The 27,998-nt window shown below is 47.7% G+C and overlaps 10 protein-coding genes across 10 annotated transcripts; 6 read left to right on the top strand and 4 right to left on the bottom strand.

Annotated features, from left to right (window-relative positions):
• On the bottom strand, positions 1–2,030 carry BDR25DRAFT_331031 (phytoene dehydrogenase). The gene is made up of 3 exons (XM_033692589.1): positions 1,849–2,030; positions 1,256–1,789; positions 1–1,176 (listed from the first exon to the last, which is right to left on the bottom strand). Exons 1-3 carry the CDS (start codon positions 1,996–1,998, stop codon positions 124–126), a joined length of 1,737 nt encoding a protein of 578 aa, XP_033554040.1. The 5' UTR covers positions 1,999–2,030; the 3' UTR covers positions 1–123.
• A 273-nt stretch (positions 2,031–2,303) lies between these two features.
• BDR25DRAFT_331029 (Lycopene beta-cyclase) lies at positions 2,304–4,282 on the bottom strand (the record flags this gene model as incomplete). The annotated part of the gene is made up of 5 exons (XM_033692588.1): positions 2,304–3,405; positions 3,452–3,625; positions 3,679–4,064; positions 4,108–4,207; positions 4,260–4,282. 5 exons carry the CDS (start codon positions 4,280–4,282, stop codon positions 2,304–2,306), a joined length of 1,785 nt encoding a protein of 594 aa, XP_033554039.1.
• Positions 4,283–4,847: 565 nt separating this feature from the next.
• BDR25DRAFT_371206 (uncharacterized protein) lies at positions 4,848–6,551 on the top strand (the record flags this gene model as incomplete). The annotated part of the gene is made up of 2 exons (XM_033697180.1): positions 4,848–4,891; positions 4,952–6,551. 2 exons carry the CDS (start codon positions 4,848–4,850, stop codon positions 6,549–6,551), a joined length of 1,644 nt encoding a protein of 547 aa, XP_033554038.1.
• Positions 6,552–12,453: 5,902 nt separating this feature from the next.
• Positions 12,454–13,519, top strand: BDR25DRAFT_371204 (family A G protein-coupled receptor-like protein; the record flags this gene model as incomplete). Its single annotated transcript, XM_033697179.1, has 3 exons — positions 12,454–12,496; positions 12,553–13,017; positions 13,077–13,519. 3 exons carry the CDS (start codon positions 12,454–12,456, stop codon positions 13,505–13,507), a joined length of 939 nt encoding a protein of 312 aa, XP_033554037.1. The 3' UTR covers positions 13,508–13,519.
• Positions 13,520–14,167: 648 nt separating this feature from the next.
• On the top strand, positions 14,168–15,656 carry BDR25DRAFT_209042 (phosphatidylinositol N-acetylglucosaminyltransferas-like protein subunit C; the record flags this gene model as incomplete). Its single annotated transcript, XM_033684593.1, has 4 exons — positions 14,168–14,426; positions 14,474–14,748; positions 14,947–15,206; positions 15,260–15,656. The coding sequence occupies 4 exons, from the start codon at positions 14,168–14,170 to the stop codon at positions 15,654–15,656; spliced, it is 1,191 nt and encodes a 396-aa protein (XP_033554036.1).
• Positions 15,657–15,924: 268 nt separating this feature from the next.
• BDR25DRAFT_176142 (uncharacterized protein) lies at positions 15,925–16,578 on the bottom strand (the record flags this gene model as incomplete). Its single annotated transcript, XM_033684171.1, has 1 exon — positions 15,925–16,578. A coding segment is annotated over one exon (654 nt), but the record flags the coding sequence as incomplete, so codon positions are not given.
• Positions 16,579–17,449: 871 nt separating this feature from the next.
• BDR25DRAFT_300216 (Annexin) lies at positions 17,450–20,436 on the top strand. The gene is made up of 3 exons (XM_033689323.1): positions 17,450–17,797; positions 17,903–19,682; positions 19,738–20,436. Exons 2-3 carry the CDS (start codon positions 17,928–17,930, stop codon positions 20,086–20,088), a joined length of 2,106 nt encoding a protein of 701 aa, XP_033554034.1. The 5' UTR covers positions 17,450–17,797; positions 17,903–17,927; the 3' UTR covers positions 20,089–20,436.
• A 2,382-nt stretch (positions 20,437–22,818) lies between these two features.
• BDR25DRAFT_339180 (uncharacterized protein) lies at positions 22,819–23,794 on the top strand. The gene is made up of 3 exons (XM_033693355.1): positions 22,819–22,843; positions 22,894–23,429; positions 23,492–23,794. Exons 2-3 carry the CDS (start codon positions 22,961–22,963, stop codon positions 23,764–23,766), a joined length of 744 nt encoding a protein of 247 aa, XP_033554033.1. The 5' UTR covers positions 22,819–22,843; positions 22,894–22,960; the 3' UTR covers positions 23,767–23,794.
• A 564-nt stretch (positions 23,795–24,358) lies between these two features.
• BDR25DRAFT_339179 (uncharacterized protein) lies at positions 24,359–25,358 on the top strand (the record flags this gene model as incomplete). Its single annotated transcript, XM_033693354.1, has 1 exon — positions 24,359–25,358. One exon carries the CDS (start codon positions 24,359–24,361, stop codon positions 25,250–25,252), a length of 894 nt encoding a protein of 297 aa, XP_033554032.1. The 3' UTR covers positions 25,253–25,358.
• Positions 25,359–25,874: 516 nt separating this feature from the next.
• Positions 25,875–27,786, bottom strand: BDR25DRAFT_251793 (uncharacterized protein). The gene is made up of 2 exons (XM_033686144.1): positions 27,131–27,786; positions 25,875–27,075 (listed from the first exon to the last, which is right to left on the bottom strand). Exons 1-2 carry the CDS (start codon positions 27,695–27,697, stop codon positions 26,095–26,097), a joined length of 1,548 nt encoding a protein of 515 aa, XP_033554031.1. The 5' UTR covers positions 27,698–27,786; the 3' UTR covers positions 25,875–26,094.
• Between the last annotated feature and the right edge of the window lie 212 nt (positions 27,787–27,998).

The following is a 27,998-nucleotide window of genomic DNA, read 5'->3' as shown; positions in this document are numbered from 1 at the left end:
CTCAAATCGACGCAGCTGGTGTAGTGAATTATGGTTGGTGGATTATAAACGCATATCGGCTCCAAAGTTGAACTCTTGGTATTTTTAACCGCCTGAAATCAGCCTTCAACCCAATAGCTCCACTCACCAATCTCCAACAAACCCTCCCTTGCCCCAGTCACAAGTTCCAAAGAGCCCCCCAAACACTGCTGTGGCAAGGCCCAGTATGAGCACCAACATCCAATGAAACCAGCCTAACGAAGCGAAAGTAGGAGCTCTATCTAGCGGACTAACAAACTCTTTTTCCGTCGCATCTTTTCTCTCTTTCTGTAGTCCTTTTGGCCACCAGGTCTTCAACACTTGCTCACTCATGATCTTTGCACCAGCAAGGACAATTGGGACACCTGTGCCAGGATGCGTACTCGCTCCAACAAAGAATAAGTTCCTAAACCTCGAGTGCATGGTTTTGGGCCGGAAGCATAGTACATTGAAAAAGGAATGAGAAAGCCCAAGAATTGCCCCCCGGTCCAAATTAAACTTCGTCTGCCATGTTGGTGGAGTGTTGATAGCCTCGTGTACAATATGTGGGCCAAGCGAGATCCGGAGACGAAATTCAATAGTCTTGAGTATCGTGATACGGGCCGCCGATACCATAGCATCCCAATCCTGTGTTGTCGGATTTCTGGAAGTGTTCTTAGTTCCTTCATGCGCTCCCGATTCCGAGTCCAGCAGATGACCAACAGGAACCAGGACGACGAAGGCATCGCAGCCGTCCGGCGCAGCGCTAGGGTCCACGCGTGAAGGTACGTTAACGTAGAAGCTCGGCTCGTCAGGTATTAGGTGTTTCTTGAAAATGCTATCAAAAGATTCCTTATAGTCTTCAGCGAGGAAAATATTGTGGGCAGAGAGCTCGGGGAACTGTTTATCTAGTGCCCAATAGAAAGATATGCTTGAGCAAGACGCCTCTCGCTTGGAGAGAGCTCGTGAATAAGATGTTGTAGGGAGAAGGTTGGTGTATGCGTAGACAAGATCTGCATTGCAGATCACAATGTCCGCAGTTAGCGTTTCGTTGGAATGGGCGAGAGTTACTCCTGTTACTCGTTTCCCGTCCTCCGAGAGACAGATTTGCGATATTGGAGTATTCAAACGGTACTCTACTCCACTTCGTTTCCCAACATCAACGAGGGCATCGATAACCTAAACACTATCAGAATGAGTTCAGATGTGGAATTTGAATTCGACCGCTACACGCAGTTGAACACAGTAAAATCCGTACCTTGTGAAACCCACCCTTTGAATACCAAATCCCTTCAGCTAGCTCCGTATACTGCAGCAGCGAATACGTCCCTGGCGCCTCAAACGGACTCATCCCCATGTACATACTCGCAAACGTGAACACCCTCTTGCATCTTTCCGTCCAAAAATACCTACTCGCCCTCCCATAAACACTCTCAAAAGGGTGCAACTCCAGCAAATGTCGCAAGAAGCTCGGCCTAAGGATACTTAACAAAGAGTAAAAGTTCTTCCGGAGGACATGGGTGATCGATAGTTCATAATGAAGATGGGATTCCTGCAGGAAGGAGAGATAGCGAGAGAAGCCGTCTTTGCCTTCAAATCTTTCGATTTCAGGTTTCATGGCCGAGAGGTCAGTTGAGAGACTGAATTTGGTGGAGTCGTGGAAATGGACTATGTAGTTGGGATCACATTTCGCTAGTTCGATTCCTTCAGCTTCCATGCTCGTTCCTAGGTCTCGAAATGTTTCGTGAAAAAGATGGGGAAGAAGCAGTAGGCTGGGACCTTGATCAAATCTCTATATTTCGATTAGTGAAATCTCAGAGGTTTGGTTGAAGTGAATTTTGGCTGTCTCACATATCCACCTCGATGTATTAAGGAGCATCTCCCGCCTGTGAAGTCGTTCTTCTCAACGACAGTGACTTTTAGGTCAGCTTTTGCAAGCCGAGCGGCCGTGGCAACACCCCCTATTCCAGCGCCTACAACTAGGACGCTGGGCTTCTTCATATTTCCAATCGCTTCTCTTTCTCCAGAAGCCATAAGAATGGTGGTAAGAACTGCGTGGGACACGCTGAGTCCGCTTCTATAAAGTCATGACGTGAGTGTTGAGGGGGGGTCGGGGAAAGAGGGCCAAAAAGACCGACTCGGTTCACACCCTAAGCCTTTTGCAGACCTTGGGAGGTGATGCGAAGTCTCAGAACTGTGACAAGGATAAGGGCTGAAAGGCTGATTGATTTCGTTCGCTTGTTAGCGATGAAGTTTTTGTTCAAGACTTTCACGTGAGAAGGTACAAAGCTGGATCGGTAATCTATCTACGCGGCAGTCCCATTCAGCGCTCTCCAAGCAACCTTCACTCTTCTCAGCTTGGGCACAGTGGCTCGGCCAGCTTTAACAACATATCCGTCCTGTCTAAGCACCCTGCCTATCTCCATATAGCTCTCTACTGCTACTCTGATCGGACCTCGTGCTTCTACCGGAAGATCCTCGATCGCATTTCTCGCGCCCTCATACATCTCGAAGGCCCGATCAAGCAACCGAGCACGCAACCTTTCTACTCTTGCCCCCTGAGGATTCTTCAAAACCGAATTATAGGTGAGACCTTCGTCTTTAATCCAGGTCTCCGGAATGTACACACGCGCCATTTTTGCATCGACCGAAATATCTCGAGCAATGTTTACATGCTGCAGGGCAATTCCCATGCGGTTCCCTGCGTCAAGAACATGTCGCTGTTCTTCCACGGAGAGTGTACTTCGGTAGTTGAAGAAGATCAACTCTAGGCACATTTGCGCAACGGTACCTGCGACGCGACGAGCATACATCTGAAGATCAGCCTCGATTTTGATTGGATGAGCGAAGACGGGGTTTGCGAAGCTAAGATCCATATCAAAGCCATCCAAGAGTTCTTCTAAAAGCTGGCGGGACAACTTCGGGAATGGAACTTGGAGGAGCGCCGATTGTGCGTTGGGAGGGAAATTCAGAAGAACGTAGTCTTTCATAGAACCAAGGCTGTTCTCATCCCTATAGGATGCTTTTAGGAAATCGCGGAGTCTTGTGACCCACGACGCAGCTTCGGCCTCAGAGTATGCGCAATCGACCAAGTCATCCGCAACGCGGCAAAAAGAGTACAGTAACAAGAGATCGGTGCGAACTTGACCTTGAAATGTTGAGCTTGCAAGGTAGAAGCTTCGGCTTTTGATCCGTAGGCGATGGACTGCATCATGCAGCCCCATGATCCGATGCTCATCATATTCTGAGGCAGGTTTGAGCAATGCCCGGACGAGGAGTGTTGGCGAGGGTAGGACGGGCGGGTTTGGGAAGAGATGCGGGAATGTGTAGAGGATCGAAAGGGCGTTGTCAAAAGCGACCTGGCCAAAAACGATGAGGGAATTCGTAGCAAAGAAGAATAAGGCCTCTCTGGTAATGGTTAACTTTATGTTGAGCAAGTATATTCCAGACTCACTCTATTTCAAGACCATCCCAAAGATGAAATCCGTATTTAGTGCCATCGCTGATTACCCAAGTCCCTCGCTTTAGCGCTAAAGTATCGATAACCCACAGGTATAACGTGGGCAGCAAGATTGGTATCGCGGTATTCAAAATAGGAAGCCCCAACAGGAACTGGTATGCGAGACTCCTGACACCATATCAACCCAGGCTTTAATATGGCGTATTGGATGGAGCTCATACCAAAGAAGTAGCAGAAATGGAACCGCCCAAATGATAATTAATCCTAAGTATGTCGATTCACCTCCTCCTCCAACCATACCTAGCCCTAGTTTGATTATTATTGCAAATGCTAACTGACCACATAGTTTGTAGTATCGCCATTGAGGGTTAACAGACCCAAGCGGGTGGGCAGCAGATCGCTCGAAGCGGAGGTAGACAGGCTGAAAGGTAGGTCTACTGCATATGAGATACAGGAGCGATGTGTTATAGGTCTGGATGACAAAGAAGAAGATCTCTTCTACGGGAATGTCAAAAAGCTTTAGCCCGATGATGACATGAGCTGGGTAGCTCCATATGCGGTTGCGAATAAGGTACGAGTCCCATGGTATAGTGGAAATGACAGCAATCTACTGCTATTAGTGGAGGCTATTAGACCGTCGTCTTGAATACCGTAATAAGAAATCCGATCTTGTAGGCATCAAGCCTCGCAAATAAAGGTCGGTAAAGAAGAGTGAGTAGTATAGCTGGTGGAATGGTATACTTGACATGTCTGATCACCAGTCGTCAGTATTCGGCCCACTGGACATTCAGATGCTGCATACACCAGCGCATATTCGAATCCCATGTCGTCGTAAATCTCTCCACGACCCAGAGCTCGCACCTCTAATTCCTGTCAATTCAAGGGACCGAACGCACAGGAGAGTGCTAGAGCGGTGCAGCTGACAAAGAGCAGAGACAGCCGCCATGATGCAGTGGGTTGCCGTCATGATGTAGAGCTCCCTAGCACACCATGACGCGCTAAAGATGGAAGGTCGAACCATGTCTAGCGCCCAAACAAGCCTAGCGTCATCATCAAGATTCCGTTTAGAGCCCCTCTCGACGTCATGATTCCCCCTCCGCGATCATCACAAAATCATGTGCAAAACATGCGATTCCTTGGGATTTTCCATCGTCATGGCGCTAGCTTGGCCCAGAGGCGCGACCTTCCCCCTCATCCGACTAGTTCTAGTTTCTATAGTGAAGAAGACTGCTTGACGATGAGGTCTACTCAGGAGGCAACTCAAGGGAGCATTCTTTCTTCAATCAGCTCGCAAATACGACCTGAGCAAAGAACGAAGTCTGTAGCCACAGACGGACTGCCTCTTTGTATCGGATTTTGTGAATGAGAGTCAGGCGCTGAACGATTCACCATGAATAGAAATGGACGAGCGAAGAAGCGAGGCTCAGCGCACCCGTATGTTCAATCTCGACAGCCATCGTCACGTGCTTAAGCTTGTCCACTGACTCTATACAGCTATCTCACCGGAAACTTTGCTCCGGTAACGATAACTCACTCCCCAGTTCCATGTTCATACACTGGAACAGTCCCGCTAGAACTTCTTGGGGGAGAGTATGTTCGCAATGGAGGTAACCCAGTCTCGAACTCAGATCTTGGGCGCGATGCCCACTGGTTTGATGGCGACGGCATGCTTGCAGGTGTATTCTTCAAACCTTCTCATTCAGATCCCGAGAAACCAATCCCTCATTTCGTAAACCAGTACATCTTGACCGATATCTGTCTTTCGAGTTTAGAGAGTCCTTCATTAAGAACGCCCATCCTTCCAAGTATTGCAACCTTAGTCAATCCGCTATCGAGTTTAATCGTCACCATTTTCTGCATCTTCCGGAGTGTATTTCTTGTTCTACTTTCTCATCTACCCCGCTCGCAGCAAGTCATCAACAGAATCAGCGTCGCAAACACCGGAGTCCTATTTCACGATCGTCGTGCTCTAGCAACATGTGAGAGCGGGCCTCCGATCCGCATTCAACTCCCTGGGCTAGAAACGGTGGGCTGGTACCACGGGAATCGAACAGAAGGAGAGCCCGAGTGCCGAGAAAGATCTCAGCCGAAGGAAGAAGTCTTTGGTGGCTCTGGACTGTTTAGTTTCATGAAAGAGTGGACGACTGGACATCCTAAAGTCGATCCGTGGACTGGAGAGATGATACTATTCCATTGCACTTTTCTCCCTCCATACGTCCACTACTCTGTTATACCGCCCTGCTATACGAGGTCACTATCGCAACGCTCGAAGCAACTCAATACTCCCGTGCCTGGATGTTCTGGTGGAAAGATGATGCACGACTTCGGAGTTTCTCTCTCTCATACCGTCATTCTCGATCTCCCGCTCTCCTTGACACCCTTCAACCTCTTCAAAAACGAGCCGGTTATATCATATAAGCCCGATAAACCTTCTCGCTTTGGTGTCTTCCCTCGACATGATCCCTCTCGGGTTCGCTGGTTCGAAACGAGTGGATGTTGCATCTTTCATACCGCAAACACGTGGGATGAATATGACGCCGGTGGAGTTACCACTGCCGTCAACCTTCTCACATGTCGCCTGACCTCTTCGTCGTTAGTATTTAGCGCAGGAAACCTCCCCCTACCGCCTCAGTCAAAGCAAGATGCGCTCGAAAAATCCCGACTAATGTCTTTCTTCGCAAAATACGACGACGAAGCCGCAGACTTGGAGAAAGATCCAGCTCAAGAGACAACGCCTCTTCTATCTCCTGCCTACCCAGCAATTGTAGATGATGATGAAGAGCAATGTCGACTTTATTACCATCGCTTTTCGCTTACTGCCTCAACTCCCACCGTATCACACCAATACGCGCTCTCGCACATCCCGTTCGAATTCCCAACGCTGAATCCAGCGTACGAAATGTCATCGGCACGGTACATCTACGGTTGCAGTACCAGCAGTGAATCCTTCGGCGCGGCATTGGGGAAAGCAACCAAGATCGATGTTTTAGTGAAGATGGATGTGCAGACGTTACTACGGAGAGGAGAGCTGTGTCCAGCGTGCCCAATAGGCCGTACTACTGACAGTACTGAGTACGGTGTACGGTTGATTTAGACCGTACGAACGTACAGCAATCTTCTGTCAGTGCGTATAATAGCTGTTGCCCTAAGTACTGTCTGTAGTACAGTGTACAGTTAGCATTTTAGGATAGCTTATAAAGCTTAATTTAGTGTTTTAAAGAGCCCTTACTAGAGAAGCTGCCCTAGGGGGCTAATTAGTAGAAAATCTTATGTGCAACGCTAATTTAGCTGCTTAAAGAAGACTTTACCTGCCTATTTAGATAGTATAGCTTATTAAAATTAAAATAATGCTTATTACTAACTACTTTTTATTACAGAATTGCTTATCTACGCGCCTTACAGCCTTACAGGCCTTATTAAGTTAATCTAGTGTTACTATTATACACCCTATAAAGTCTTAAAAGCTTAAAAAATTAAAGGCAATTTATAACACCTTTACTAGCCTATTCTATAAGGCTACACTACTTGCTAGTAATAAGTAATTAAAGGAGTACCTAAAGAAGTGTAATTATAATGCTAGCACTAAGTTTAAGATTAACTAGGGTAATATATAGCTATTAGATTTAAAAGAGGCTCTGCTAGCTGCGTAATTAAGTTACTAGGTAAAAAATAAAAGAATAATAAGAGGCAACTATAAGGTTTTAAAGGTGTAGCTCTATAAAGCAGATTTAATGCTGTGTAAGAAGCAGAGCAAGGTTATACACCTTTAGCTCTGCTATTAGTGCTATAAGCAACATTATAAAAGCGCTGCAAAAGTAGTTAATAGTTATAACTATATAGTAAAGCATTTATAAAGAGAGTATAAAGTTAACATTAATAAAAAGCTTTTACTTAATAGCCCTTAGGCTTCTTAGCACCTATAGAAGGTAGCTAGAGTAAGAGTAGCAGGCTTATTACATAGGCTATCTTATACACCTTAGCAGGAAGGCCCTCTGCGCAGTGCCCTAGTAGATTAGGTTATAGTGCAGAATTAATTATTTAGAAACACTATTTTTATAAAAACCTAAGGCCTTATTAGCTAGAATTACATAGATCTTCTTACTACTTTTTTATAATTATATACTACACTTTTTACTAATATTTAGGATGCATTTATGCAGCAGAAGTAGGAGATTTTAATAGTACTAAATTTAGCATTATTAAAAATTGCGTTAAGCATAGATGTGTAAAGTAGTAGAAATTACCTTTTATTTCTTACAGTAGTAGCTTATTTTGTTAGTAAGTGTACACAGGCTACTATTACTACTTTTCTACAACACTAACTCTACTAGATGCTTTGCATAAATAATAAGATCTTCTTATTAAATTTAAAAACCTTTACAGCAACTATACTAAAAGTATGTAAGCTTTTAAAGTAGCTGCTACTATTATTAAATATAATATTATATTAAAATTTAGTTGCTTTGTTAGAGATAATATATTAAATAATAATAATAAGCTTATCTAGAGCCTTAACAATTACCTAAATCTGCTATATAAGCTTAACAGGCAGCACTAAATCTGCTGCGCTGGCCACACTATCTAGGTAGTTGTAAAAGCTATTATATACAGCAAAAGTGTTACTAAATTTAAGTAGGAGCTTGCTAGAGCTGCTCCTTATAATTAATTTAAGCTATATAAAAAGCGCAGTGTTGTTAGGTGTTTCTATAACCTTGTAAACAGCGTCCTAGCCTTACATAAGCGCATAAGGCTTTTTAACACTATATAGAGAGACTTAGCTAAAGAGGACTTTATTTAGGAGTTTAGTACACTTAATCTTGTACATAACAGCAGAGTACACTAGCACTTAGTATATCTTATGCTCCTACGCTGCTTTAAGCTTAAAGAGGTAATTAGCTGCTTCTAAAGGCAATAAAAAGGCTCTTTTAATGCTAAGAATAAGGCTTACTGTGCTAGATTTAACACCTTATTAGATCTTATAACTAAGGATAATTAGGATAAGATTAAGCGCTTTATAGGCTTTTTAAAAAAGTTTTATTAAATAATAAAAAGACTTAAAGGCAACAGCTTATCTAGCTTACTTTAGCAAATAATTATAAAGCTATAGTGCCTTTAAATCTACTTTAATTAGATAGGCAACGCCTTTACTAACAAGCCTAGCTTTTTTTACTTTAAAAGTGCTATCTAGTTTAGCTATTAGAAGCTTATAACCTACTAGGGTAAGCTAATCTTTAAGCCTCTAGCCTTATATTACGCAGTAGCAACTATACTTTATTCTTAGCTGCAATTACTGTAGTTTTAAACCTACTAGCGCTATTATAAGGCCTAGATTAATAAAGTAACTTAGTTAATAAAGTTAATCTTTACATAGTATATAGATGCTAAGGATAAAGATAAAAATAGAGATAAAGATAAAGCTAAGGCCTTATCTTTAAGGCGTTATAAACTACTTAGTAGCAACTATTATAACATTAATTATAAAAACTGCTTTGCTATTAACCTCTCTCTTATAATAAACAAGCGCTTATATAAGTGTAAGAGGCTATTAAATAAGCTGTAATTTTACTACAACACTATACGCTCTAATCTCTACAAGAATTACTTATTACTACATAGAGATCCTCTATAGTAGTAGCTTACTAGAGGCAAATTAAGCTATCCTATTTTTTATAAAATTACCCTTAATTTCCTTACTATCCTAGCTACAAGCTGTAAGTGCGAGAGGTGTTTTAGTGCTGCTAGCTGTACTGTAACTAACAATTGTAACAACCTATTAGGTGCAACAATTAAGGCTATACAGCTGCAGAAGCACTAGATTAAACACTAAATAGTAAGAAGCAAGCTCCTAGCTTTAGCTGCTTACATTACTAGGGAAAATAGCCTTATAAGAAGCTATTAGGCCTTTAACTCTGCCTCTTCTATAGTATAGCGTATTAATAGTTACAATGTACATTAATTATACAGTACTACCTGTACAGCTTATTTTAAACAGTGTGGTTACTGTCCGTACAGCTGCCTCTCCTCCTCACGACCGTACGTACGTACAGGCAATCTCGTCCGTACAGGCCTCAAAATCTCCTAATCGTACAGTAGTACGGACTGTTGGGCACGCTGGCTGTGTCCACCGAAAAGTATCACAGGGTGCATAGATACACGCAGCATCACCGACATCCTAAACAGCTCCAATGCTAACGATTCCATCCAAGCGTTTAAGATGTCGGGAAATTGGTATGCGCAAGAAGCTCGCTTTGTGTCTCGCCAAAATCCTGTATCTGAAGATGACGGATATCTACTCTTCTATGCATTCGATGAATCCCAACTCGATGTCTTTGGGGAGTGTGTATCGGACGCAGTATCAGAGCTGTGGATATTAGATGCAAGGAATATGAGAGATGTCCTTGCGAGAGTGAGACTGCCGCAGCGTGTTCCGTATGGATTGCATGGTAATTGGTTTTCGGGGAAGCAGATACAAGAGCAGAGGAGCGTGGAGAAGGTGAGGAGTTTGCCAGTGAAAGTGCAGGATACGGCTTGGTTGAAGGTCAAGCGGAAGATGATTGGTTGGGTTGGGTAATTAGGTTGTCATCATGAGAACTTATAGGGGTTGAGAAGCGACGTGATTAGCGGAAATGCCGGTTTTTGAGTGACGATAGGTAGTAAACTAGAGAGGTTACGAGGTTGAACATACCCAAAGTTCGCATTGAGGAGATTGTCATATGACAAGTAATACTATCATCTAGTACCTAACCCAAGCCTTTTCTTATTCTTCTCTCAAATGATCTACCTTCACATGGTGTGAGGCTGGTCCCTCACCTCGCCCTTTCATACCTCCACCGTGAGAAAACACACCTCCGACAAGAAGTAATCACACCACTGCTACCTAGATAGAATGACACCGCACTCCTTGATAGCCACTCTAACCTCCCACCTCCCCATTCTCAAATTCACCCAATGTTGCGCTAACCGTTCAATACGTACAAGCATAGCCCTGCCAATCATCAGATCACCACCCCGCCTACCCCCCTCACAAATGACGAAGATCACTAGTCTTATATCACACCGAGGTCAGCGCGAGCATCTTCATGGGAAAACACTTTCATGCTACACGGCCCCTGCGCTTTCCTACCACGAAGGTCACGATAATCGTTGGAAATATGCAAACATAGCCCTACCAACTCTCGAAAATCACTGAACTGCACGAAGATCACTTTAACGCTGTCATGTGGCGAATTTCTCCCCTGTAAATGCGGTCTATTTGGCGGGAATCCAAAACGAATCGGAGATGTGCCGCTCGTTTCGCGATCGCCGGAGGAGATGGTGTTGGAGGATCTACCTCGGAACCAGGGTATTGGTATCTGGCAATGAGGGGTGCTGCGAGTTGCTAGGTAGGTTTCTCGCAGCGTTTCCATCAGGAAGTAGTACGATTCGACTCAGGCTTTCTAGACAAGCTACGTCTCACTTATCATATACTTTTGTTTGCTTCACCTGACAGCAGGGGTTAATACAATTAAGTTACAGTTTAATTAAAGCTGCTTATACTTCTTAACTTTTTACTAAAAGTTACAACGTAACTGTTAAAGCTTTTAGAGTAGCAGGGTCCCCCTTACTTTTAATATAGCACATAAGGTTATTTAATTTACTAAAAATAACTTTATAATGTAGCTAGTTTTTCTAGAGTTGTAAAGCTTTAATTATAAAGCCTAAGAAATAATTACAGTTACAAGTAACTGTCTTTTTCCCCCTGCTAAAGGCTCTCTTGCAGTCGCAGCTTGTGGAGGGTATACATAGGAAATTAAGTGCTATCTTAAAGAGTACAGGATAGTCGCGCTAACTAACCTAGAGCCACTAATCTAGAGGTTCCCTATACAAGGGACTGTTATCTTTTGCTATAATAAGGTTGTCTAAAAGGTTGTTATAGTACAGGGCAAGCTCTAAGGCTACACTAACACGTAAATAGTGGCACAAACACGCTCCCCTAGCCCTTACACACATTAGAGACTGCAACCTTAAAAAAGTCTACCTTAATTATATACTGCTTACTTTTAAGCCTTATTAATTAAATTGTAATAGTTAAAAATGTAGTTACGTTTGTTTGCCTCACGTGATTGTAGGTGGAGCAAAAGTATCAATTGTACTACTTCCTGTTGGAAACGCTGGTTTCTCGCGGCAGACGATTAGCGCTGGTAAGTCAGCGGATGCCGACATGTCTGGGTGGATAGGAGGTCTCCGAGAAGTGGATACGTGTGGGATGAAATTGCAAGGCCTTTTGCATTCTTTTGACAGGGTGTCGCTTGATGTCTCGCCTGCTAACTCCTGGAGTTGCGCTGATGTTTGAGCCTGGGTTTTCAGTGCTCCTTGTCAGATATAAACCATGAACATGAAAATGAATCCTTTCGACTAATGGCTTGATATTAAGACCAATTATTTGTACCCATGGTGTTGGAGTGGGCTCTCGTGTCAGCACGCTAAAAGCTTGAATGTCACTAATGGTTGCTAGCAAGTGAGTCTGTAGCTACTAAAGTGGGAGCGGCGGATAAGCCTACGCTAGGAACGTGCCTACCCATATGTTATTGCGGTAATCATAACATCATAGATCTCAACCTCGTCCAAGTTACTCCTCGTTCGGCCTTCGCACGCCAATCAAAACCTCTCGATCTGAATCCCCCTCGAGGAGAAGTGTTTGAGGATCGAATACAAAGAACAGCTCGATGGGGTTAGGGCGGAATTGAGAGGTATGAGATGGATGGGGGTAGGGTGGGTTTGCGGAGCTTCGAGGAGGAAGCTTAGCGGTGTGCCAACGTGATGGGTTTTGCAGTAGTGACGTTAGGAAATAGCAAGAACGGAGGGTGGATGACAGCATTTGGCATATTAGCACCATTGCCTTGTGTCATATATCAGATGGTCATTTCTGGTGATCGAGTTTAAATATATTCGCATCTGGGCTTTCGATCGTGACTAGGAGTGTTGAACCAACAGCCGTCACACCGAACACTGCAAACATGAAAAACTTTGAGAGAAGGAACGATGCCTTGCGCATCAACGGTGAGAATCCGCCCCAAGACACACACTTTCTCAAAGAAATAGCTACCAATCTGTAGGTAACACCGTAAATGGCATTACCGCCGACATTGCCATCACTCCTCGCGGCTCCGACTTCTACTTCGCCATCTGCGCTGCAATGGCCGTAGCAGCATTCACATTCGTCGGCCTCGCCCTCCAGAAACATCGCCGCGACCGTATCTTCCATTATATCACTGCAGGTGTTGTATTCGTCGCCGCAATCTCTTATTTCTCTATGGGCTCGAATTTGGGGTTCACTCCAATTGTGGTTGAAAACCAGCGCAGCGACCCTAAAGTTCATGGGGTATTCCGTGAGATTTTTTATGTGAGATATATCGATTGGTTTATTACGACACCCCTGTTGTTGATGGATCTTTTGTTGACGGCTGGGATGCCATGGCCGACAATTCTGTGGGTTATTTTGGTGGATGAGATTATGATTGTTTGTGGGCTTGTGGGTGCGTTAGTCCGATCCACCTACAAATGGGGATATTTTGCTTTCGGTAAGACCTAACGCCATCTGAACCTCCCTTTCCTGAATTATTAAACTGATAAAGGGAAGGATGCCTCGCTCTCTGCTACATAATCTACCAACTCGCGTGGGAAGCCCGACTCCACACCAACCCCCTGGGTAAAGACGTGACGCGCGTCTTCTTCCTTTGCGGCTCCCTGACCTGCATCCTATGGGTGCTGTATCCCATCGCATGGGGTGTATGCGAAGGCGGAAACGTAATTGCACCAGACTCAGAGGCGGTGTTCTATGGCGTTCTGGATTTCCTGGCCAAGCCGGTGTTTGGTGCGTTGTTGCTTTGGGGGCATCGTAGTATTGATCCTGCTAGACTGGGTTTGCAGATTCGAGATTATGAAGATGATCCTGCAGTTACGCCGGTGGCTCACGCAGGAGAGAAGTCGAGGACGAGGAATGGGGCGACAGCTGGAAATGGGGATGGGGTAGCGAATGATATGCCGCAGGATAACGCTGCTACGGTTTAAGAGGTATACGAGTAGAGACGGGAGGAAATGGGATTGTGTTGCCAGACTTGTCAACAAGCAAACCTGTGGCGTTTTCAAGGTCCAACTTGACTTGATTGATTACTTACTTGTGTTAGTTACCTTCCTGTATAGGTTTAATGTATTAGCGCTTCTCTGTGATAATGAACTAGACTTGTTTGTTGACATGTCTGTGTGTTGGGAATGGACTGAAGAGGAAATTGCGACAGATTGGACAGATTGGACAACATGATGGGGGATGCGCATGTGAAGATTCCTCCCTTGCCTAAATCTCTTGGATTTAGAGTAGGTTTTATTTTATAAGAGCGCTGGTGGTAATGGTGTAATGCAGTTTGAAGCAGATGGATAGACGAATGCCTACCCCATTGTCGGTGAAGGGACTGCTCGCAACGGTTCTAAATAAAAAGCGACGCGAGATTCAATGCTTGGTCTAATGCTTAATAGTTACCCTTGACCGACACAATGAAAGAGGAGTATTCATTGTGACGAAAGTTGAGGGAGAAGGTGTGATGTTTAGCGCGCTGAGACGTGCATGGCTCGGAATTAAGCTTCGTCTCGGAATTAATGGCTTGGCGTGGCGTTCTTCCCCGAGGCCGTATTTACAAGGTCCACGTCTCGACACCTTTCGATGGTTTCCCCTCAATGTCCTCCACCTTGTCTACATTGACGGCCGCTCAAAATTTAGCTTCCGCTTCTATCCCGGACCCTGACCGACTTGCCCCCGAAGATGCATACTACAAGTCTCCGCCGAGGAGACCGCGACAGCGAAGTCCCCTGGGACTGGCTCCCGGAGATGGTATCGCTCTGAGCGCACGTAAAAGAAGAGAGAAAGAAAGGGGTCGCAGCACAAATGGGAGGCGGAAAGCGAACTACAAGAAGTTGCTTTGGTTTAAGCAGCCGTGTAAACTATCCTCCGCTCGGCGCGTGGCCTCAGGCTGACAACTATAGTTCCTGACAACTACACCGACGAAGAAACTTTCCTCGATCACCTGCAGCGCAACCCTCGCCTCCAGCCGTACGAGTTCTGGTCACTCATGGCCGACTCAACCGTCATTGTCCAACATATAGCCTCTGTGGCTATCTTCTGTTGCTGCTTTGTCGCTATTGCCCAGGATCGAGTGCCCCCTGTGTCTGTGGTGAGCTGGGCAAGCCTTTGTACCGTGCTTGGATGGGCATTATGGGATTATTGGATGGGACAAGAGGAGGCCGAGGCTGCCAAAGCAGTAGCGCTCTCGGAAGTGAACGACGCAGCAGAGGAGGTGTCTAGCGCGAGCTCGACTGGTTCTTCGAAAGAGGCCCACGGCCTTGGCCTTATCCTTACCCCGGTTGGCAACAGCAATCGATATAAGCCGGGCCACTCCTACAGCGCGAGTGCGACCTCGGTTGTCTCCAATAGCTCCACTACCTCCAAGGCCGGACAGACAAGCTCACCGCCAGGTTTCCCACCCTCCGGTTACAACCCTCCATACGTGGACTCGACGTCGTCACTTTCACCTCGAAATCAGCAACGGCTCGCTACCGCCAAGTCTGGCCTTCTAATCTATGCTGCAGTGCTCGGGCTTAGTCCCATTCTCAAGTCCCTTACGAGGTCTACAACACCCGACTCCATTTGGGCAATCAGCACCTGGCTTCTCTGTATGAATGTCGCATTCTTCGATTATGGAGGAGGGACTGGTGCTCAGTACGCTTATTCCTTGTCTATCCATTCCGGTCACATACTGATGGCTGCCGCAGCTTACCAGCGTCAATATCTACAAACTCGGCCTTGATGGCATCAACCGTGCTCGCGTCTCGGTTACCCTCCACCACGCATGTCTTCTCGCTGACACTCTTCTCCATCGAGGTGTTTGGCCTCTTCCCCATATTTCGTCGACAGCTCCGATCAATTTCCTGGCACGGCCATCTTGCTCTCACCATCGTACTCGTCATCAGTGCATGCGGCGGTGTTTTTGTAACTTTGACAGGTGGCGGCCGAGCTGCATGCATTGCGGGAGTGATTCTCGGGGGCATTCTCACGTTTTTCGCCATGGGTATCTGTAGCTGGTGGTTGATCGGCTTACAGAAGTACAAAAATGAGATCCATGGCCCGTGGGATCCAGCAAGGCCAGTCATCCGGCGGCGCTGGGATTGATGGCCTTCGTAATAGACTCTACTGCGACGTCCGAGTGGCGGTTTTGGTATGCATACCAATTGCAAGAACCGGTCTCCGGCCATGGGTCCGTGTGCTTTTTTCTCAAGGTCGGTTCAACCCAACTTTTGTCAATGTTCTTGATTAGGTAAGCTTTGGATACCACCTCGAGATAAACCCTTCCTCCCCTTCTTTCCCATCTGATAACTTTCTTCTGATCGTCAGTCTCCCCAACCACCTTCCACATCCGCTGGACCAAATCGTCCGATCCAACATCATCTCCCCCTACAAAGTGTACCGGGGACCAGGGTTCCCGTCTTGCCATAGCCCTGCCCTTGCTTGCTCCAATAACAACGATCCGTTCCAGTCCCTCGATATTCAAGAGCAAGCTTCGCAACAAATTCCACAGTTCAGCTCTGAACACGGGAATTGCGGGCCAGGCTTCGAAATTCAGTCGCAAACACTTGAGCCCCGGCGCATCCTCGCGGAGGGAGCCGAGGATGTTCGCCCAGGTGCCACCGCCCCATGCGAGGTAGTGAAGCCATTCGCGGCTGATGCCAGGGTGGTCGGAGTGTACCCTTCGAGCGTCGATTTCGATATCCTGGACCATGGGGCTATACTTGTCACCAATCAGCTTGAAGAAGCATCGCACACGGTCGACACAGGTGAAGCGGAAAGTATTTTCAGCGAACAGGTAGCGGCGGTCGGCTTCATGGTAAACCCTGCGGCATGTCTGGAGGAGCGATGTACTAAGGTCTGGGATCCATTCATTCTTGGGCCTGCAAGTAGCTACGACTGGATCAATGATAGCGGCATCGGTGCTGAAGCAGTAGTAGTAGATGATGTTCTTGATCTCTCCCGGCAGACGGACTAGAGGGGATTGGAGCTGGAGATTTTCAGGAGGAGCAACGGTAACGGAAGCCATATTGGGCAGAACAAATAGAGATTTTGCAGAACGGACGGGAGGTACAGAAGCTGCGAGATATACTCGAGGCCTCTGGCCGCACAGCTTTGAAAACGACTCACACACACACACCCATACTTTTTCAGCTATCGTCGTTGTGCCACTTCTGGTTGGGTCTCAGGGGTTCTGGTCCTCTGCGTGGCTTGCCATGCTGGCTCAGCTTTCGCAACAAAGTGCCGCAATGGGAGGAGCAGGAGCGTGGGAAAGAGAATAAAAAGAAACTCCGACATAACGTTATTTGTCGCAAGTAATATGAGAGATATATAAGTGAGAACGAAATAATTTGGACGAGTGTAAATTTTTGGTGAGGTTGTTCAAGCGCAGGTGGTGAAGGCCGAGGAGGCCCGCTCCTAGTTCTGCAAGATTCTCCGACGATTTGTGGACATGGGCTGAGCATGTCAACGAGGTCTAAGTGGTTGGAGAGAGAGAGCATACCGAGAGCATACCGAGAGCATACCGAGAGCATACCTCAGCTGGGGGTTGGCGAGGCTGTTATCGGCTCTTGATGGGCCTGCAGGGATATGGCGAGGGGTGAGCACAGGGCTGCTGATGCATGATTACGGATCCGTACAGTGAGTAAGATATCAGGTGCTGTCAGCGTCATTAACTGCATTTGAACATACAGTTTCAAAAGCAGAAAGTCACCATGTATTTATTAACCAAGAAGCGCAGAGACGTGTTAGGGCAATGGGTTCCAATGGCTCTTTCGGCCCCCAAAGGACGAGCGCCTGGAGAGCCAATTAGAGAGGGTCTAGGTCAGTGCGGCGGAACCTCTGGCGCATGCTGGCGACGTCGCGCCCCGCCATTGCATTTTCTCAAGCTTGAGTGAGCTGCAAGCCTCGCCGTTTGCTTCCCTAAAACCTCTGTCGACTGTCTTTCTCTTGCACCTGAATCAAAGTCGTTCGTTCACTGCTGAGTCCTTTGTTGCCCCCTGTGCCATTACAATTGCCTTGGGCTGGAAGCGAATCACTGCCCTTCACCCCCTCCACCAGCCATTATTATTTGCCATGTCGTTGCGCGTAGATGACAGGAAGAGCCGCTCGCGTTCCAAATCGCCAGGACGAGAGCGTGACCGATCACGCAGTAATGTACGGGCACCTTCGCCGGGGCCTCAATATTACGCCTCAGCTGCTGCGACCCCGCAACATGAGGTTAGGCAGCCGGCGCAGTCATTTGCGACGTGAGTACATGCCTCTTAGGACTTGAGCGCACGCCATCCCTTCCTCTGAATCATCTCTTCAAAAAAGGTTTGCTGCGAGAACACAAGCTGAGACATGGCGGCCAGACCCCAGGGAAGCGATGCCATAACCATGGGCAACTACGCCGATCTGCCCCCTCACGAGCGCCCCGGCTACATGCAGCAAGCCCAAGCAGCGGCGAACTACCAGTATTCCACGACCGACCGCGGGCCCGCCTCTCAATCATCGCCCACTGGAGTCGCATACGCGCAAGCAAACATCCAGTATGCGCAGACCCCCCAGTACAACTACACCACGGCGCCGGCAAACCAGGCCGCTCCCACGCGGAACCTGGCCACGGCGGCCACGGGCGGTTTCCAGTATGCGCAAACCCCCCAGAAGATCACCTTCACTGCGAAGCCCGTGGTAGCTACCACGCAGCAGCCGCCTGTCAGACACACGTACCAGCAACAGCCACAGCAACCACAGCAACCACAGCAACAACACCCGCAACAACAGCCCCAGCAGCAGCCCCAGCAACAGCCATATTACGCTGCTGCCGCCATGCCGCAAGCTCCTGCACCGCCCACACAGCAAGCGTATCCGCCTCCGCCGATGGGACAGCACTCACCCCAGCCGAGCCATGCCCAACCTAGCCATCAAAGGTCCGCCTCGCATTCAGGAGGACATGCAATAGGCACATACGGCGGTGCGAATGTGGTCGAGATGGTCCCAGGAGGCGGAGGGAGGCTCAACGCACCCCCTTCCCCAAGCCTGCGTCCACATAGTCTGTCTGTCAGTGGGGCCCGCCCCGAAGGCCTGACGAATCGCATGGATAGGTTGTCCGTCAGTGGTAACAGACCTGATATTCAGACTATTGTGCCCGGCGGCATGTCAGGGGGGATGCCACCACCCAGCCCTTTATTGGAAGCCTATCATGGGGTCTACCAGTCAATATCTCCCATGCCTTCCGCTATGATGCTCCCAGACGACGACCTGGATCACCTGCCTCCCTTGGACAATTTTTCCCCGAGGGCTTCTAGCTCATCAATACATGGCGGCCGACATCGCTCTTCGTCGAGGCACTCCCCAAGTCCGCCGCGGAAGTCAAAGCACAAGGACAAGCTTGCCATGGAGGCGTATGGCGGCGGAGGTGCCGGAGGTCGAGAGCGAGAGCGGGAAAGAGAAAAGGAAAAGAGGGTGAAGATCTATGACGCAACCGACGATGCACTTGCCCTAGTGGATGCAATGGCTCAACGAACGCCAGATGTAGACACATTGATCGACATCCTCACCGCGCTGTCTCACGACCAGCTGCTCGAACTCCGCTCCGAGTACAAACGGCACTGCAAAGTGCAGGGTCGGGGAATCAACATCGCGAAACACATCAAACTCAAGACATCGGGCAATTTCGGCAAGATCTGTTACGTAACGGCCCTGGGACGATACGAAAGCGAGGGCTATTGGGCGAACTATTGGTACCAGTCGAATTCCGCTAGACGAGAACTCCTCATCGAAGCGCTCATGGGTCGGCAAAACTACGAAATTCGCGAGATCAAGGATGCTTTCAAGGATAAGCGGTACGGCGACTCACTGACCCGGTGCATGGACAAGGAACTCAAAGCCGACAAGTTCCGCAAAGCTATTTTGATGGCGTTGGAGGGTGAGCGACAAGAGGAGAGCGATGTCTGGCCGATGGAGTACCGAAATAGGGATGTGGATCAGTTGTACAAGGCATTGAAGGCAAGAGAAGGTGGCGAGAGCGCAATGTTGAGTATTGTGGTCATGAGATCCGATGCGCATTTGAGAGAGGTTCTGCGGACCTATGAGAGGAAATATCAAGGGAATTTTGCGAGGGATGCCCTCAGGAGGAGCAATAATCTTGTGGTACGTATACCCGACTTCTCGCCATATACTGCCCACACCGACTAACCTCACCCAGGGCGAAGTAATAGCCCACATTCTCAACGGCGTCATCAACCGCCCCTCCCGCGACTCCATGCTTCTGCACCACGCGCTAATGGATCTCATCGACCCTACCACCGACGGCCCCAAATCCTCCTCGAGCAAACTCTCATCGAAAGAATCCTCATCATCCAAGCACGAACGCCAGCAACGATACGAGCTCTTGATTTCTAGGTTGGTGAGATTGCATTGGGATCGACTGCATTTGATTAGAGTGAAAGCAGAGTATGAGGAAAAGTATGGGAGAGTTGTCGAGGAGGATATCGAAGAGGCGACAAAAGGCGATTTTAGGGAGTTTTGTATACAGGTATGTCAGACGGGTCGGTGAACGGGTGGTTGAGACTGGGGGAAGGCTGGGGGTTTGGGCGCCTGGAGGGCTGATAGTGGAATCGTGTATAATACCTAAGATTGACAATGGAAGCTGCGGCATTGTGGCACACTGCAGAGTTTTTGCAGATCAGCCCGCGGCCGATGCGTGAATGTGAGCTGCAGATAAAACTTCAGCTCTCATCACGAAAGTCGCTCTCCCCATTGTTCCGCAGGATTTCAATGGACCCCGAGGGTTGTCATTGGGTTTGCATATTTGGGGGCGGGATGCCACCGAACTGGGTGGAACTGAAAGATGTGCCGGTGTAGGAAATGGGTATGGGTAACGGGATTTGGTTTGATCTTGCAGAGTCATCAGTACTAAAAAAAAAAAAAATTTACTACAATGTACCTCGGAGTCCATGCTTAACAGTACGGTATGCAAGCACTGGATTGATTGGTTCATACGCGATTCTCGCGCGACGAACTTTCCGATGTCGTGACCTTTGAATTGTTGGACCTCATTCCTCCATGCTGTTTCCCGATAAGCAGAGAGCTTGTTAGATTTCGAAGCAAGAATATCACTACCTGCTATCCCCGTACACTCTCTTACGCCTCTCAGAGTAGCTGGTGCAGCAAATCGTCCCCAAGCCACCCCAATTTTATCGCAGCCTCTTCACTTACCCGTCAAGCTCTCGCCATCTTACAACCTTAGCTGTTCTTAGCGCTAATTCTACTTTCCATTCATTCAATACAATTATCAAGCCTCTCGTACACTATCGCATTCCTGATACGGAAACCTTCCTCCCCTGTGCCACAACAGCCCCTACTGCTGTTACTAAGGCACCTACTGCGTTTACAATAGCTCCTACTACCTTCACTATGGCCCCCCAGCTATTGCCATGGCCCTCACTGCCCCTGCCGTTATAGATGTAAATAAATACTCTGCAACAGAGCACTTAGACACTTACAACACTACACAATACACTTCACTTCATCAGCTTCTTACATAGCTGCATGCTCACACAACCTCTCTATTTGCAACATACCCCACCAACCTGCTCGTCTCAATTTGGATTCATGAAATTGCTGCCTTAAATGTGCGCAATCCCCTCCTGACGGGCATATCCACTTCTAAAGTGGGAATAACATAGATGAGCTTGTGCCCTCCTCGAGGTAGAATGATTTAGACTTAAAGGACAAAATTCTACCAAGTAGACTGCATAATAGAAGGTGACCACACCAGCCATGCAGCGCTATACCGTCTCATTGAGATACTGGCGCTTAGCAACTTTTTGGGATGCGAGTGGAAGGACTCGGGGCCCGTTAGCCAGGTGCATGGACGGGGGGCATGCATTCATGTGGCTTGAGCTCTGTTCTTCTCTAGAACTTATCTTGCCTCAAGAGTCTGACCAGGGCCGAGATATATCTGCTCTGCTATTCTTTGTTTCCTCGGTTTTTTTTTCGGCACTATTAATTTACCTTCATTGTTTCATTGGCTCTCTGGCAACAGCACCTACGGCTTTTACTCCTGGCTGGCATTATTGCGGATGGGTGCTATTAGAGGGAGATTTGAGTATGTTTCTCTCGTTCTCCTCCTTTCTAATTCATCAAGCAGCGGAGTATAGAACCGCCTCCAAAGGCACAACCAACCGTCCAACTAACTAACTCTCTTAGAATAGGACACCGAAGTTGTTATGGTTATACCTCTTTGACACGCCGGCGACTGCAGCTGGAGCGGTAAGAATTTGGGAATTACACGTGGCGTTGTCACAGTAAGTGGTTTGCTATGCCGTAGATATTATGTGCTGAGGATAAGGGTTGTAAAGGGCATGAGACGGGATGCAGAGTTGTTTAACGTACGTAGATAGTTGGTGGGAGTCTGTGAAGATGGAGTTTTAGTTTGAGGAGTTGGGGAAGGGCGATATTTATCGGGTTTGATTTGGCTTGAAGATGTGAGCAGAATTTTTTTTGGCTGTGGTTCACTTTGTTTGCCTGAGATGTGGTGCATAGTATTAAATGAGAGGTTTGAAGTACGAAGGGTGCATAGAAGTATTTTACATATACGTCGGGGTCTAAGAAATAGTGTTAGTGATGGTCCGGGCTGGCTGGTATGAACACTTGAGTTAATAGCGAATTTTCTGCATGAGGTCAGATGCTACATTCTGAATAAAATGACATCAGAAAAACTTAATTCCGAACACTATGCTCTCTCTTTTCATTTCTAAAATATAGAGTTCTTTCAGGGTTGACGTCGCTCGGTGGGTAGCTCTAATTCACGTGATAGGCACTAACTAGAATGGGCTAGCTGTTACCTCAGACCTTGAAACTATCGCAGAGCCTTTTACCTGCCACCCTCTTAACCACTATTCGTGTGTCTATATTTATTTACAGCGTGCCTGCTGTCAGTTTCTCAAGCTTTTGATAGACCAATGACTGCGCATTTGCGCGGGCTGAAGCACGGCTGCCTTGCCATCTTGGCGGGTGACTGAGGCTGAGCGCCGAGTTCCTTCACTTCTACCTTCACCTCTTCATTCGCTCTGTGCGACGTTACTGCCTTCGCGTGGGCACTATTCCTTGAGTTCTTGTTTATTGTTGGACCATTGAGTTTGGCTTCGGCATATGCAATTGCGCAATCTTGTACTCTCCACGCCCAGAGTTTGACTCAAACTTGCTTGGTCCTGTACATAAATCTAGGGGCGCCCACCACAAGATTCCGACACACCTCAAGGCATTGAAAAGCGACTGCGATCCGAGTCGTGGATATCGCGGTATTTGTAAGTGTCATAGTCCAGACCATAGTCCTGCTAACTCTAATTAGTGATAGATTTTTCAAAGGTTGCGAAAATCGCGCCGCTTCAAGTGATACTTGGGCGATGCCTTTCTGATCCACTATGAACACTACTGCAGTCGCTCACAGCCCTCTCGGGGCTCTGCATGAGCAAATGCAATGTTTTGCACTTCCCTTTGGCGTTATCGGCTTCGTCATGCACCTTCTAGCCAATTGGATGCTCTTCTACCTCATCTGTGATGAATCGATTTGGAGAGGTGACACGATTAAATATCCTTTGATGAACTTCTCGATGGGTTCCATGGGGCTCCTCGGCGGCCTCGGTATTTCCATCTACAACGCCATTCGATGTCGCGACTCGTGGCCTCTCATTCTGATCAGCGTCTGGAAAGCAGGGTTTGTGATCGCAACTAATGGAGCCAGTATGCTCGCGAATTGGGCATTGAGTAAAGGCGAGGACAATGCAAATGCCGTGTTTGCGCTCTTAATGTACCCAACTACCATCATCATAGGCCTCGTGGGTCTTGGAGCTATCGCCAGAGAAGGATGGGAAGACTATAGAATGAAGATCGGTAGGCCAGGCTCACTTTCCATTCTCTCCGCTAAGACACTTCGCTTCTCACCCCGTTCATAGTCTGCGCACTCTCGATCGTAACATTTACTACTCTTACAATCGGCATGCGTTTCTTCATCGGTCGAGAGAACCCTGGAAAACTTTCCGAGGAGTTTGGGGAATGGACGGTCGGTTTGCTGATGGGGATTACTATGATGAGTGGAATGGCCTGTGATTGGATCCTTGCGGTCGCTGCTAATAATCTTGATGGTGTGCCTAGTGGTCGGGATATGGAGGTCATTGCAAGTTTCGTCTTCTACTTTGTTGCTGCGTTGATACCGGTTGGGAACGGATGAAGTGGGTATCAGCTAGAGGCTTCAAAATTATTGGTTAACGTCTGGGGTTTGTATGTAAATATACTGGTTTGGTGGTAGAAAGGCGCACGCGAGTTTTAGCAATGGCACCTAGTAGAGATATATACCAACTCGTCACCCTGTCTGACACCTCTCGCAAGTATTTACGATGAATGAACTAATCTACAGTGATTAGTTGGGCCAACAAACCTGTAAGTTGGGGAAGTCACCGACGGTGGCGGAGCAGCACATCAAAGTCAAACCCCCGAAATCTGTCACCAAGTGATATATGAACGTCGTAGACTGTGGTCTCAACTACATCCGCTTCAAGAGCCCCTATATTTGGCCGATGGCCATTTCCATCTTCACAGAAAGCCTCTTCTTCAGGAAGATGTGACTGTCCCACTCATCCGGCGTATCAAAGCAGTGATATATTTCAGGAGAGTTCAATTTATCTCCCAGCGTGGCGATGCAGGTTATTAGTATGCATCCACGTAGGGTGTTTGGTTTCAAGGTCCCCCTAAAGATATATAAACTCTCCCCTAAGTCCTGTCTGGCTTAATATCAAACCCGTCCGGCGTTCAACATAGACGAAATGGATGCCAGTCAACCAGAAATTCGCCACGCTTCCTATAGCTTTATCACCTTCAGCAAAGGATTTCCTGCTTACGAAAATGGGGTTGAGAATCGACGAGAAAAGAAGGGAGATGAAGAGAAAGAGGAGAAAGAGCAACGGGGAGAAATGGAAGAGCCAGCAAATAAGAAAACAAAACTTCCACACAACTGCAGGGCATCGCGGCGTGGCCAGCAACAAGCTCCCCTGCCTTCTCAAGTTCCAACTCCTCGTCGCCAAGTGCACTTTGCTCCCCAGGACGAAGTCCGAACCATCCCGCTGGACGTGGAGCCCACACCATCGTCTGTCCGAGTACTATTCGAACCAGAGACTTACAACGCGATGTCCGATTTCCACAAGGTCCGCGCGTGTATGAGAGGCATAATCTTCTCTCGAAAGCCTCTGGAATTCACGCTCCAGGTTTCGGGGCACGGTATCCGGATCTCGATCCCCGTTCTCTGCGGTCCTGCCTTTGAGATTGGGAACTGCTACTTGGATGTATATTGCGACGCTACCTCGCCAACCCTAATGTTGATGACAACTAATTCCGCTGATATGTACGAGTGGAGGCGGTTGTGCAACGCTTCGACTGAGCGAATGCAGTTGAAGTGCCGCCTCACGCATTCAAAGGGTTCGATCTTCCATTGTTGGATCGTGCCACCGGAGGTGACATGGTACCGGAAGCACATTGAGAGCAAGCTGGGGTGGAAGGATGGTAAGAACAGCTTGGATGAAAAGCCTAGAAAGAGGCCAGAAAAAGAGTTTGGCTCGAATAGGTTGCGGAAGAGTGGGTCCTCTGAGGCTAGATCGGGGCGGAGAGATCGGAATGGAGTGTGCTATTGCTGTAAGCTAGGAATAGGCTTTAGCAAGGGGTAATTTTGAGCAAATTTCTGCCCTTTTATCGTTTCAATTTACATTCTCGATTCGCAATGTTCGATGTAAATCCAGGTCCGATCCACTCAAGTTCTTGGGTCACGGCAGAAATTATACATTTTGCGGATGGATACCTGGTCTTGCCTAAATAGAGATACAGTCTCTACGGCAAATGCGGCGCAGCCAGCCTCAGGAGATTGTCACTCTTTGGGGACGTATTTCAGGGTGGGAGAGGATCGCTCTGGTGATACCTGCGGTCTCGGACCTCTCTGCTTTCTCTTCTTGCCGAATCTTGAAGGCGGCGGCCCTCGTCCCATAGCCCATTACACTATACTCGGTTATTTCGGCTTTAATTTTCACCCTGCAACTCCAGAGCCTCAGGGTAGCCATCTTCCATTTTTGCAAACTCATCTCTCGCTTTGGAACAACCATTAACCCCACCCACTAACGTCCCTACTCCTAGTCTTGGCTTACCTTGAAACCCCCATTACTTCTTACATCTCTCTATGTATACAGCCAAGGTTTCGTCTGTTCTTGCTTGTCCCCCATTTTAGCGCTTCCGGCCGTTTTAATTCTGGATGGAGGGAGTAAGAACAAAACCTCACCGAAGGTCGTCATTCGCCGGCTAACTGTGGTATTCAAGCATCTCGAGAAGTGCTCTGGCCGCGTGATATAAATATCATAAGTTCAACGTCTGGTGTCGCTTAGTGGTGGCGATCGCATTTGGCCGCAAAGGAAAGCGACTACCAAGGATATTGAGGAACTCTAGGCTCTATCCAGGGAATTACTGGTCGCTCCAAGGTTGGCTTTGGGATTAGGACGCGGCAAGGCTTGCGACCTGCTCTTTATTCAGTCGTGTCCAGCTTCGCGTCTGGCTCCGGCAACGGTGGAAGTGGTGACTCCAACCGAGATTCCAACACAGCATGTTTTTCTATCGTCTTCACGATCATAGGCAAGAACACACGGCTTAAAAAGCTCTGTCCATGATCATATCCCTCCAACCACACAAGTTCCAAGCCTTGGCCGGTCCACGAATACCGGCTCCTCCTCCAATCCTCTCGATCTTCCCATGTCCAAGCCAAGTCCCCTCTTGTGATGTAACTGGCGATGGCGTCCGCGTTGACCAACGTATCTCTCCCACCCATGATGACTGTCGTGGTTCTCGACAGCAGGTCTTCTCGCCATACGATATGTTCACGCCAACAAAACCGCCGTCCAAGTGTAAAAGCAATGTCTGGTTCTGTCTGTGCTGCCCACCACAGCTGGAGCTCATTCGCCTCAACAGGCTTACGTCGCGTGAAGTTGTACGCCATGTCTGGGAGATGGAGGAGTACTGCGACGGGGTCCAACAAAATAATCGAGTGCATTCTGCTCTCCAGCAATGAAGATTTGAGAAACAGACTTGTCAAAAAAGTGCCGTACGAATGTCCTACGAAAACAAAGTCGTCCAGTTTATGATGACTGATGATGTCGCCTATTTCGCGCATCAGGTCTGCTGCATGAGGTAGGGCTGTTGTAATCCGGGATGATATCGGGATAATTTCAATTGCGAGAACGCCAATATCCTTGGGTATTTGTAGGAGGAGGGGAACATATGGCGCGAGACCAATTCCAACTCCATGCGCGAGTACGACCGGGCGATGTTTGGTAGACTTGTGCTGGCGGAAGAAGTAGCTGATGCTCGGAGTGACGGACTGCTTGGGAGCCAGTAGGGTCATTGGACGGAGCGGAAACGATTTTAAGAATGCGGAGCGTGGTTGGCGGTAGAAACGGAATCCTGATATCATTAGGATGATGGTAGTTGCGAAATCGACGCATCCGACGAACTGCTGCGTGGTTAACTCCCTAAAATTCCGCGATCTATGAGTCATAAGAACCAACCAAATAGTATATCAAACTCCGATGCGTAACCTCAAACCGATCGAAATTCAGCCTCAAGCTCTTCGCCGGTCCCCAGCCGGGTTTAACAGCCCAACCCAACTTCTCCTCAATCTCAAACAAATACGCCTCCAACTCTTCATCGTCCTCGGCAGGCGAGCCCTCGCGATTGAAAAGAGCCCACAGCATCCATTCTTTGATATTTTCTCGCCTAATATCATCCAAATGTGCGCCGCCCATCCATTTCCGGGTAAATAATTCAATATCTGCGGTTGTCTCCAGGGATTTCCGAAATAACCGCTGCCTCTCATACCTCGAAAGGCGCGGAGGGAACGCGGCACGCTGTTTATGAAGATAGCGTCGGTAGGGAAGAAACCAGACAAGATACCAGAGTATCTCAATTGCGCCAATGCTCTCGATGAATATGGAGACGGGGTGTGCAATTACTCGCACACCGCCGATGGAGAGGGCGAGGTAGAAATAGAGAATACATAGTAGACCAAGGTAAGAGAAAAAGTAGATGATAGTTTTGATGAGGATGTACTCTGCTGTGGATTGCCCCACTAACATTCTGTAAATGGAATTGCAACTTCCTACGTGGAAGAACAGATTTTGTTGTGAAGGGAAAGACGCATCGACCTTCTAGAAATGCTAACCATATCACGAGATCGGAGTCATCGTTTCATCTATTAAAAAAGCCCCTTTCGGGGTTTTAGAAGTTAAAGAGTTGTATGTTTCAAGCTTGTTTTCAAATACCTTGCCCAGCCGTTGCAAGATCCGGAAACTGCAAGCATATACCCCGTATATGTTTCCCATCGCATTTGAACCTTGAAATAGATGGGGTGGATTCACATCATAGGCAGATCTTGGG

Source organism: Lindgomyces ingoldianus (genome assembly GCF_010093535.1).
Source record: "Lindgomyces ingoldianus strain ATCC 200398 unplaced genomic scaffold BDR25scaffold_2, whole genome shotgun sequence".
Lineage (NCBI taxonomy): Eukaryota > Fungi > Ascomycota > Dothideomycetes > Pleosporales > Lindgomycetaceae > Lindgomyces > Lindgomyces ingoldianus.
This window is presented reverse-complemented; position numbering and strand designations above follow the sequence as displayed.

What these genes read in the sequence shown, in the direction of transcription:
- BDR25DRAFT_251793 (XM_033686144.1), bottom strand. Translation starts at nt 27,697, where the DNA reads ATGTTAGTGGGGCAATCCACAGCAGAGTACATCCTCATCAAAACTATC. An exon ending in GGAGTTTGATATACTATTTG is followed by an intron (nt 27,076 to 27,130) that starts GTTGGTTCTTAT and finishes ACCACGCAGCAG; the next exon opens with TTCGTCGGATGCGTCGATTT.
- BDR25DRAFT_300216 (XM_033689323.1), top strand. Translation starts at nt 17,928, where the DNA reads ATGGGCAACTACGCCGATCTGCCCCCTCACGAGCGCCCCGGCTACATG. An exon ending in GGAGGAGCAATAATCTTGTG is followed by an intron (nt 19,683 to 19,737) that starts GTACGTATACCC and finishes AACCTCACCCAG; the next exon opens with GGCGAAGTAATAGCCCACAT.
- BDR25DRAFT_339180 (XM_033693355.1), top strand. Translation starts at nt 22,961, where the DNA reads ATGAACACTACTGCAGTCGCTCACAGCCCTCTCGGGGCTCTGCATGAG. An exon ending in AGACTATAGAATGAAGATCG is followed by an intron (nt 23,430 to 23,491) that starts GTAGGCCAGGCT and finishes CCCCGTTCATAG; the next exon opens with TCTGCGCACTCTCGATCGTA.
- BDR25DRAFT_331031 (XM_033692589.1), bottom strand. Translation starts at nt 1,998, where the DNA reads ATGAAGAAGCCCAGCGTCCTAGTTGTAGGCGCTGGAATAGGGGGTGTT. An exon ending in TAATACATCGAGGTGGATAT is followed by an intron (nt 1,790 to 1,848) that starts GTGAGACAGCCA and finishes ATCGAAATATAG; the next exon opens with AGATTTGATCAAGGTCCCAG. An exon ending in CAAAGGGTGGGTTTCACAAG is followed by an intron (nt 1,177 to 1,255) that starts GTACGGATTTTA and finishes GATAGTGTTTAG; the next exon opens with GTTATCGATGCCCTCGTTGA.